The following is a 10,399-nucleotide window of genomic DNA, read 5'->3' as shown; positions in this document are numbered from 1 at the left end:
TGCTACTGTACGCATCACACCTTCCACTTGGGGTTCCCAACGGACGCGTGTTGTACGCGTATCAGAGATCAGCTCCTTGTCAATGCCCACAGACGGCGCCAACTGACAAGGTATTAACTTGTCAATGCCTACAAGTTGTAGACTAGGGTTTCGTGGAAAGTAGAGGGCAAGTAGATCTCGAAGGTTCAGCCAAAAAGGTGCTCGACTACTAAAAACTAGGGTTGTGTTGACAATGAATCGATCCTCTCTTTCTCGCTCGACTCCCCCTTATATAGGAGGTGGAGCCGAGGATTTTGCGATGTACAAGTTACAAACAGCGGGAGACTCTTTGAGTTCGCCCCGTATAATTACAAGTCCCTATTCCTAATATATCTCTATCTTCCATATCAACGCCTTATTGGGCTTCCGGGCATTGTGATCTTCGGGTCGTGGGCCTTCAGTAAACACCGGGTACCTTCTTCGGCAGGCCCATTGGGGATGCCTATGTCACCCGGTAATACCGGTTGGTGAGAGCAGTAGTACCGGCCGTGATGGGCGGTAGTACCGGTCTGGAGCGTCCATCTCCTCTTCCTCCTTCTCTTCCATGCTTCCGTGACATCGGCCTTGCATCCTCGGGTCTCCATGCCATCCTCCCTTCCCTCCGTAATTGTCGTCGAGTTCCTATCATCAAGATTTGACAGAGTATGAAGTAGTATACCGTTCCATATAGGCGATTGTAGGCACGCATAAAGGAGAAGATTCACCTTTGCGTGACATGTTGGCGATGAAGCACATGATGCGATGAAGACAGAAGGTCGCCCCGTATCATATTGCCTTATCGGGCATTGCTAAAGACATTTCCCCCGGAAACCAATATGTGTCCAGGAGGGTATGGGCATAGGATTACCTGCTATTTTCTTATATATGCATATTGAACCGCTCTTGGTGGAAGTACACAATACAATGATATATATATATATATATTACATAATAATGCTTAATATATGCATATATATAAGTCGCATGCCTCTGTTTTAAGAGCATGTGATTTAACACATCTTTATTTATCTAGAGGCGATCAGGCATCTACAGAGGAACATAAGGAATTGGACGCAGAAATAGATCGGCTTTCCTGTTAAGAGTGGCTCCAAACACCTCTGTCATGTCTATTTTCTCTACTTCAACTCCTTTGGGTAGATCCCAATCAAAATGGTAAAGAAGGCTAGCCAGAGCCATCTCAATAGTTGCATGGGCAAAATCTATCCCCGGACAAATCCTCCTCCCAACCCCGAAAGGAGTGAACTCAAAATCCATGCCTCTAAAATTGATATCGATGTCGCCTTCGAACCTCTCCGGCCTGAACATCTCTGGTTCATCCCAGTACTTTGGGTCCCTAGATATCGCCCATATATTGGTGAGTACAGTTGCCCCTCTTGGCACGTCATACCCATGAATCTTGCAATCCTGCAGGCACACTCTAGTAAAGAAAGAGGCGGGAGGGTGTAGACGCAACGTTTCCTTGATAACTGCCTTGAGGTAATCCATGTCCTTTAGCGTAGAGTCTTGTATTGTGGATTGTCCGGTGAGAACGATTCGTGTCTCTGATTGCACCCTCAACATCACCCTTGGGTTCGCCATTAGTTCGGCCATCGCCCATTGCACAAGAGTCGTTGTGGTGTCAAGTGCTGCACCAAAGACATCCTGTGGGAAATGATTCATGTACATAAGTAGCATACGATTTAACTCATAACAAACTTATTTTTCAATTTTTTGTTTTTTCCTTTCATACATATATACTATTAAATGATTAGTGACTTGGGTTACATGCAACACCGATGAAAAGATTGTAGAATATTTAGAGAGAAAAGATGAGTACTAGATGAATGTTACAAGACGCCTCAAGATGTAGATGTCTGGTCCATAATTTTTTGTCCAGGCAATAAGATCACCGTGCCCTAACTGAAAAGGCGGCATGAATGAACATGTTTTAGCCAATCAAAAAACATTTTCAAAACGACTAAGAACATCTACAGTAGAAGGTCCTTAACTGGGTGCTTATGAAAATAAACTAAAAAATTCATAAGCACAAGTACCGAGAAAAACTGATTTGTTTTTGTAAACATCCATATAAAAGTTTTGGTTGTACATGCCTTAACAATAGTTTGACGCTCCATTCTGGAAAAATCTATGCGCCGCTCCGTGCGGCGCGGTGTTTGCACGGCGTACCCCCATGAGCTTTTGGGCTAGGCCAAATAACAAGTAGTTTTTTCTGTACGTGCGGGTTTTCCTGGCTTTTGTCAGTTTGGTCTGGTTTTGGTCCGATTTTCTATCGGTTTTGGGTTGTTTTCTGTTTCTATCTGTTTTCTGTTTCTTCCGGTTGTTTTCATTAGGATTTTTAAAACGTACAGATTTAAAAAGTCCTAGTTTTGAAATGTTCATTTTAAAAATTTCTTTTTTTTAATGTTCAAATTTAAAAATTGTTTAGCTTTGAAAACATTCATATTTTGAAAACGTTAGGATTTTGAAAATGTCCATATTTTGAAAAGTGTTTTTATTTTTTAAAAATTGTTCAAATTTTCACAAATATTCAAAATTTGAAAATATACAACTAATGAAAATTTTAAATTTTAAAAAAGTTCACAATATAAAAAATATGTATATTTCTAAAACTACTCAGATTTAAAAGGAAAAAAGAAACAAAAAAGGGAAAGGGGGAGAAATGATGATTTGTTGTGGCTCAACACAGCAGTGTGCAGGGTGTGTGTGGTGCGGTGCACCGACTCCTTTGGTATCGCGTCAAGCGGCATGTAGGAGCCCCCTCCGTCCCCTCCCACATCACCGCACAAGGCCACCTGGGACGCATATTGTATGTCGTTTGTTTGGAGATGACTATGTCCCCTCTCATATAGGCCTTGCGTTATTATTAGTGTACTTGAAGAGTATTTCAGGATATTGGAGGGGGATTGTTCCGAATCCTGAAAAATTGTCGATAGCGAGTTTACTATGCAGGTATTTCATGTGATAATGTAGATTAAACACTCTTCACCAAACTCGGGGCAATGGGGTGAAAGTGTATTTGAGGAAATTAGAGGGAATTGTGTGAAATAGACGGATTCACCTCTCTCATCCCAAACCAGTCGAGGTTCAAAATTTCACACTAGAGAAGTAAAGCCATAATCTTCTTAATACGTGTTAAATATATAAATACATTAATATGGAAGATAAGTTTGGAATTCTAATCGTGAAGATTTAGCCCTCTATCTGGCTTGGGTTTTTTCCCTTTCGATTTTGCTATTCCTCAGTTGAGTGAGAAATAGGTTAATTCTCAGTCGATTTGGGGATTGTATCGTGATTCATCTAGTTGCATATGAATTGCAACATGAGTTAATTGACTAATTTATGATTTGTGCTAGTTATGAGTGGTTTCCATATAGTAACAAAAATATCCAGAATGGTTAGCGCTAGTCATAAATTAACTAAGATTGTATATATCACCTGCATCTCGCACCCTTTCTTTTCAATCGGAAGAAAGGTCGAACTGCGTGATAGTGCGTAATCAACGGAAAATGTTCGAGTTTGAGAGACATCGAGATCTTACCAGCAGCACTGCCCTTATGACTCCGTCGGTAAGCGAAACTCGCATGGCGCCTTCTCTCTGCATACTCAGCAACACGTCGACCAGGTCCTGTTCGTGGTCTTCATCTCTGGCCACCCTCCTCTCTTCGTGAGCCTTGAGGATGTTATCCATGAGCCTGAACGCCTCTAGACGCTGCCGCTCCGCCTTGCTGCCTCTGCGTGATAGAAGCCGCACGAGCCGCGATGAAGGGAAGAGGTCCCTGAGATCGAACAGCGACGACAGCTGCACTCCTTGCCTGACAGTCCTCAGGAACGCGGCTCTGTCGGGCAGTTTGTCGCCGAAGATGGCGCGCACAACCGAGTCTGTCATGAACTCGTCGAGCAGCTCGTTGATGTTCACGAGTCCGCCACCAGAAGGCGGTGACGCCGCCTGAACGGACCATACGAGGCGGGCCGCCTCCTCCTCTCTGATGCGTCGAAACGCCTCGACGCGCCGCGCGCTAAGCAGCTCGGTCATGAGGATCCGGCGAAGCAGGCGCCAGTGGTCTCCGTAGGGCGCGAAAACGATCCCTTGGCCATGCCTCGAGAGCTCATCGATTCCCGGGCTACTTAGCCTCTCCGAGAAGAGGGCCTCGTTACCCTTGTAGATCTCCCCCACTGCCTCGGCGGAGGAGACGACGATGGCCAGACGCTCACACACCCGGAGCTGCATCAATGGGCCGTAGCGGAGGGAGAGGTCACGAATGGTGCGGTGCGGGAGCCCGCGCACTAGGTGGTGCAGGCTGCCGATGACCGGCAGCTGCCACGGGCCGGGAGGCAGCCTCAAGCGGCGCTGCTTGGTGCCGCTGCCGAAAATGGCGCGTAGGACGGCATAGAAGAGGAGACCCAAGAAGAGGCATAAGCACAAATCGTAGTACCGCACCGTGAACTCCTCCATGGGAATGGCAGTAGAGTGATGGTTGTGCAGACTAGCAGGCGAAAAACACCTACGTATATATAGGAGCAACCCAAAACTGTTTTCGGTGCGGCGATAGTGATCGTCACCCAACTTGTGGCACACCGGATCAAATACGTGCTCTACAATTCAAGGAAGGAAAAAAGAATCAGGCCAAACACGTACGAGACTCCACGGCAGCCCCTAAAGGTTATACAGTTTGCGTACGTCTAGGATTAATGCAGCACTCCGTACACCCTTCAAACACATATTAAGAGATGAGATCGCTCTAATTCCTCAATTCTCATTAACGATTAGTTAAGTCGCACCTAAAAACGATTAATTAAGTCATATGTAGCCGGTATTAGCCCCTATGGCTAAATTGAACACGTATAGATCCATGCGTATATCATCCATATACAGTATGTATGAAATTGGTGATGACGAGGAAATACAAGAAACCACAAACGTCGAGAGGGAGAACCAGAGCGCTCCGCGTCATCCTGCATGGGTGACTCGGGCGGCAGAAACATTAGCCGCCAGTCTCGGCTGCAACTGGCAAAGCCCGTGCGGCAGAGGGCGGCCGCAAGGACTTCGTCTCGCGGCGCCGGGGCAGGCACGACGGGCTCTTCTGCTGGTCTGAGGCCGGAGCTGCTGGACTGGCTGGGATCGGCGCATCCAGATCTAGCGTTCACGTTTTCATTTCAGCAAAGACTCCTCTTGTCTCCACTCCAATACAGGTAGAGGCGGAAGGACTATTAATTGCAGCGAATATCGTCTCTTCTCTTCTGTTACAGACAATCTCAGCTTAGCAAAGGCGGTTCAGGCAAATGGAGGAGCAAATTCAACTGTCCTATGGGAGATTAGGAGACAAGCTGTGCAGTCAGGAAAATCTACACCACCTTCGTCCAAGAATCATGCACATCAACAGAGCTCTCAATGTCGTTGCCCATAACTGTGCTCATCAGGCTAAGACTCTGCCTAGAGTCTCACCTTTATGTTCTTGCAATAATCCTGCTCATAGCTCCTCTTCTTGTCCTTTTTGGAACAATGTTTGTATCTGTACAATGCCTATGAGTAATGCAATTAGGGTGCTCAGCACCCTACCCTTGTTCAAATAAAAAGATCTAGCGTTCACGCTGAGGCGGCAGCCCGCGAAGGTGGTTCTGCGGCGCGAGGTGCTCGATCTCGAGCCTCCGTGCGCACAATACGCGGGTCGGGTTAGCGCGATACTTTTCTTCTCATGATAATGCTGGTGGAAGTGGGACAGTTCCTGAACATACAACCCCTCCCCAACAACAGCAAGTTAGTTCTCACATTGATGGTAATCCTAAATATGATGACACTCAAAAAAAGACACTAGCACCCATAATAGGAGTGTCCTAGTGTTGACCTTAATCCGAATGACATTGTTGCCGATACTAGGTTTCAAAAACGATTGAGGAGATGTAAACATTACAAATGCTGCGGTGACACACTATTTGCTAATGGATCCATGTCAACTAGTTAATCATAAATTTCCCGCAAAGCTAATTACATGGCAGGTGCAGTAATTTCAGGAGAAATGGTTTGAAAGGTACTACCTCTGGTCTGAAAAGATCGCAACCATAAGCAACCACGAGCAGAAAGTCAACTTTTTGGCCTGCACCAGATCTTTATTTGTGTAATGGAGTGGCTTGTACGGGGTGCTTGGCTTTGTCATAAATATGATTCTACAGTAAAATCACAATGAAAACGGTTTCACCGACAGAAACCTAACAAGATTACACAAGAGATCTGATGTAGGGCAAAAATTGACTTTCGAATATTTCCTAAATTTTGCCGCAAAAAATAACTCTTCTATGTGTACAGTGTACGACAGTTTTTCGTCGGACGTCCCTTGGATGCAGCGCCTGGCCCTTTGATCAAAAAGCTGCAACAATGGTGTCCAACAGATTATAGGATCGGACGAAAATTGTATGCAATGCAATTTCGAAGTTAAGCAGGCGTGCACGTGCTTTTGCAATTGGTCAACAATATTTTGGTGTGTGTTTCTGTAGATGAACAATAGATGTAGTTGCATCAACACTGTAGGATGTCCTCGTCATCAGTAAAGGTCGCATGGAAATGGCTCAGACTTTATTTCCATATATAGTATCAGAACAATGACACAATACACATAATTAACTTCAGATTTTCTATAAGTGTAGTGTAGCTTTAGACGCAACATAAATTCAGTTACGTTGGAAAGCTCTTCCTACCGTTGTGCGAGAAGGAGACTGAGATCAGGGAGGCGTTCCTCGATCCCAAGCCGAGCCTTGTGTTACCGTCGACTTGGGTCCGCCTGACACGGGTGCCGGAGGACCTGATGACCAAAGAGCGGCTCATGGCAGCTTTTGTCATGGTGGGGAGGCCAATTGATGTGGATAAACTTTCGATCCTCAAGCATGATAGAGAGCCCATCCGCATTCGGTTCCAAGGGAGGTATCCGGAGCGCATGAAGGGTTCGGTGCAGGTGTTTGTTAATGGCGAGGGGTACACCGTGACAGTGCAGGCGGAGGCTGAGCCGCGTGAGGGAGCAGGTGGGAGCCATGGCGGACCTCCGCTACCACCGCGCCCGGATCGCGACGATGTGGACTCTGATGAGATGTCGTCTGATGATGAGTGGAACAAGCATAGGAAGAAATCAACTGGGCATGATAAGGAGAAGGGCAAGGACAAGGAGCTGGGAGCCGGGAAGAATGCGGGACAACCCGGGGCAAGGAAGACGGCGACTCAGAGCGCGCCCCCAGCGCCCAAGGTCCTGGGAGGATCAGTTGACTGGCTGGTGCAGCCCATCAATCAATACGGGACCAACCTGTCGCGATGGGGTTGGCTGCGCCTCAACGGGCGGGGCTGGTGGCAGACAAGACGTTGGTGGGTACGGATCCAGCGCTGGCGCCTGGGCTTGGGCCGCTGGAGGCCACGGAGGGTTCTCTAATGTCGACGGAGACGGACTCCTAGGTCACGGACCCGATTTCCTCATGGGTGGCGGAGAGCCCATCCATGGGAGGCCCCCCATCCAAGATTGCGAGGATGGGCTCACCGGCAAGGGAGCCGGTGGTCGACAAGGAGGATTGGGTGGTGACTGACTCGGAGGAGGACGGCGATTCTCGGGGGGAGACTGTGGTGGCTCCTGCCACGAAGAAGGATCTGGTGCTCGAGGCCATGGTGGAAGTTCCGCTGGTGCAGGGGAGGAGGTCTCTCGCGATCCCGTACGTGCGCAAGAAGAAGGCGGTGGTGGCGGCCGTTCGCAAGAGCGGCAGGCACGGTGGCGTCGATGCGGGGACCCCGGCACTCGAGAAGGCGCAGCGACTAGCTGCGGAGAAGAACCTGGAGAACGTCAAGGACAAGGCTAAAGGTACGGACTTTTCGATTCTAGATGTTCTCCCTGACTCTCACCTGTCCTCGGTAGTTAGGGATAGTTGTTTGCTCTTTCATCCGAAGGCGGGGGAGCCTGGGGAGGCGATGTCGCTGATTAGGGCGAAGGAGGCAGTGCAAGCGACGTTGGCAGAGACGAGGCACCGCCTCGAGGCGGAAGAAGCTACCACGCGGGTGGAGGATGCTGCCAAGGCGGCAGGGGAGTCCGCTGCCGCGGATGTAGGGATGTCCGCCCCGGACAGCCCCTTGGCTGAGGCCCCAGGGGAGGCTTCGTGTGAAGGGGCACCGTGCAGGTCAAAGGTTGACCCTCTACCTGTGTCGGTCGGGCCAATTGGACGACCTAGGCGCAAATGTGCTCAGTCTAGTAGGCCCGTGTTGACTGTCCGTAAGGGACAGACCAAGCGGAAGGGTTCCAGATGAGGTCGCTAATCTACAACCTCAGGAGTTTTGGGTGGCTAGGGCGCCGCTCTCAACTCAAATCGTACATGAGGCAGGAAAGGGTGGATATTCTTGGCCTCCAGGAGACAATTAGACCGGATTTCACCTCAGGGGAGTTACGGAGCCTCGAGTGTGGAGGTCAGTTCGCATGGGACTGGGTTCCGGCAGATGGGCATTCAGGGGGAATGTTGCTGGGCTTCAAGGACGAGTGCTTTGAAGTTGGTGTGTGGAGGAAAGGGAAATTCTTCATTAGCGCTGACATTTATCAACGCAGCAACAAAGTCAAGTGATGCTTTGTGCTCGTCTACAGTCCAGCTGACCACTCTAGGACTGGGGAGTTTCTGGATGAGTTGGAGGAGGAGGTGACCAACTGCCAACTTCCCATGGTGGTGGGGGACGACTTCAACCTCATCAGGAGGAGACATGATAAGAGCAACGAGGTGGTCTGCTGGTCGAGGATTAGACGCTTCAATGATGCTATTGCGGCTATGTCCTTAAGGGAATTGAATCGGGTAGGGGCTCGATTCACCTGGACCAACAACCAATTGGATCATATCCGCTCGGTGCTTGATATGGTGTTTGTCTCCCCGTCGTGGGAGACGATCTTTCCTCTATGCTCTCTCTCGGCGGTCACAAGGATTGGGTCCGACTACAACCCCCTACTGCTGGATAGTGGGGAAAATGGGATCAAGAGGCCACCACGGTTCTTTTTTCAAACTTGGTGGTTTGGTGTGGCCGGATTTGACGAGCTTGTTAGGGGCAAGATTGAGTTTTGCATTCATGCGAAGGGGCCGCATCGTTGCAGCATTGACCTCTGGCAATGTATCTCCAGATGCTTGCGCCAGTTCCTCAAGGGGTGGGGTGCGAACCTCGGAAAGGAGAAACGGGACTTCCGGGCGGAGCTCCTACGTAGGGTAGGCGAGTTAGACTCGATTGCGGACTCCACCGAGCTCGATGAGGAGGGATGGGCCCTACGTTACTACCTTGAGGACCAGCTTGTCCACTTGGATGAGGTGGCAAAGGAATATTGGAGGCAACGTAGCCGTCTTCAATGGACCCTCAAAGGGGATGCATGTACTGCCTACTTTCATGTGATCGCTAATGGGAGGAGGAGGAAGTGCATGATCCCGCGTCTTAGGGTAGACGACACGGAGATTGATGACCAGAAGGGGTTGATTGACCATATTTACAGCTTCTACTCTGGGCTTATGGGGGCAGAAGGAGAACAGCGGGTGTTTTCTCTTGGCCCTGACATCTGGGATGAGGCGGCAAAGATCTCTCAAGAGGAGAACTTAGCCTTGGAAATTACTTTCACACCGAAGGAGTTGGACGATGTCCTACACTCGATGAGACAGGACTCGGCTCCGGGACCGGATGGGTTTCCGGTGCTGTTCTTTAAGAAGTTTTGGGGAACTCTTAAAGGACCCATCCTACAGATTCTCAACGATTTTGCCCTAGGGAGGGTGGATATCGCTCGGTTAAACTTCGGCATTATCTCTCTTATCCCGAAGGTGAAAGGGGTCGATGACATTAAGCAGTTTCGGCCCATAGCGCTTATCAATGTCATTTTCAAGTTCATAGCTAAAGCTTATGCGATTAGGCTTGGACCTTTAGCGAATAGGACGATTGACAGGAATCAGACTGCCTTCATCAAGGGCAGGAGCCTGCATGAGGGTGTGCTAGCCCTGCACGAGATTACTCACGAGCTGAGATTCAAGAAACTAAAGGCCCTCCTTCTTAAGCTAGATTTCGAGAAGGCTTATGATAGGGTCAACTAGGATTTCCTGAGGGAGGTCCTGCTGAGGAAGGGATTCTCAGGGACGGTGGTGCACCGTCTAATGCAACTGGTCATGGGGGGGGGGGGGGGCAGACTGCGGTGAATGTCAACGGGGAAATTGGCCCCTACTTTCGAAACGCAAGGGGCGTTCGACAGGGGGACCCTCTTTCGCCTATCCTGTTTGACTTCATGGTAGATTAGTTGGCGGCCATACTTTCGAGGGCCAATGGGGCGGGACACATACAGGGAGTTGTGCCTCATCTCATCCCTGGAGGAGTTACCCACCTCCAGTATGC

The 10,399-nt window shown here is 49.1% G+C and overlaps 1 protein-coding gene across 1 annotated transcript; it reads right to left on the bottom strand.

Annotated features, from left to right (window-relative positions):
- Nucleotides 1-277: 277 nt before the first annotated feature.
- LOC127344327 (desmethyl-deoxy-podophyllotoxin synthase-like) lies at nt 278-4,507 on the bottom strand. Its single transcript, XM_051370564.2, has 2 exons — nt 3,578-4,507; nt 278-1,680 (listed from the first exon to the last, which is right to left on the bottom strand). The coding sequence occupies exons 1-2, from the start codon at nt 4,490-4,492 to the stop codon at nt 1,066-1,068; spliced, it is 1,530 nt and encodes a 509-aa protein (XP_051226524.1). The 5' UTR covers nt 4,493-4,507; the 3' UTR covers nt 278-1,065.
- Nucleotides 4,508-10,399: the final 5,892 nt, after the last annotated feature.

Source organism: Lolium perenne, chromosome 3, assembly GCF_019359855.2.
Source record: "Lolium perenne isolate Kyuss_39 chromosome 3, Kyuss_2.0, whole genome shotgun sequence".
Classification (NCBI taxonomy): Eukaryota; Viridiplantae; Streptophyta; class Magnoliopsida; order Poales; family Poaceae; genus Lolium; species Lolium perenne.
Note: the sequence above shows the minus strand (reverse complement) of the source record. Positions and strands in the feature narration are given on the sequence as shown.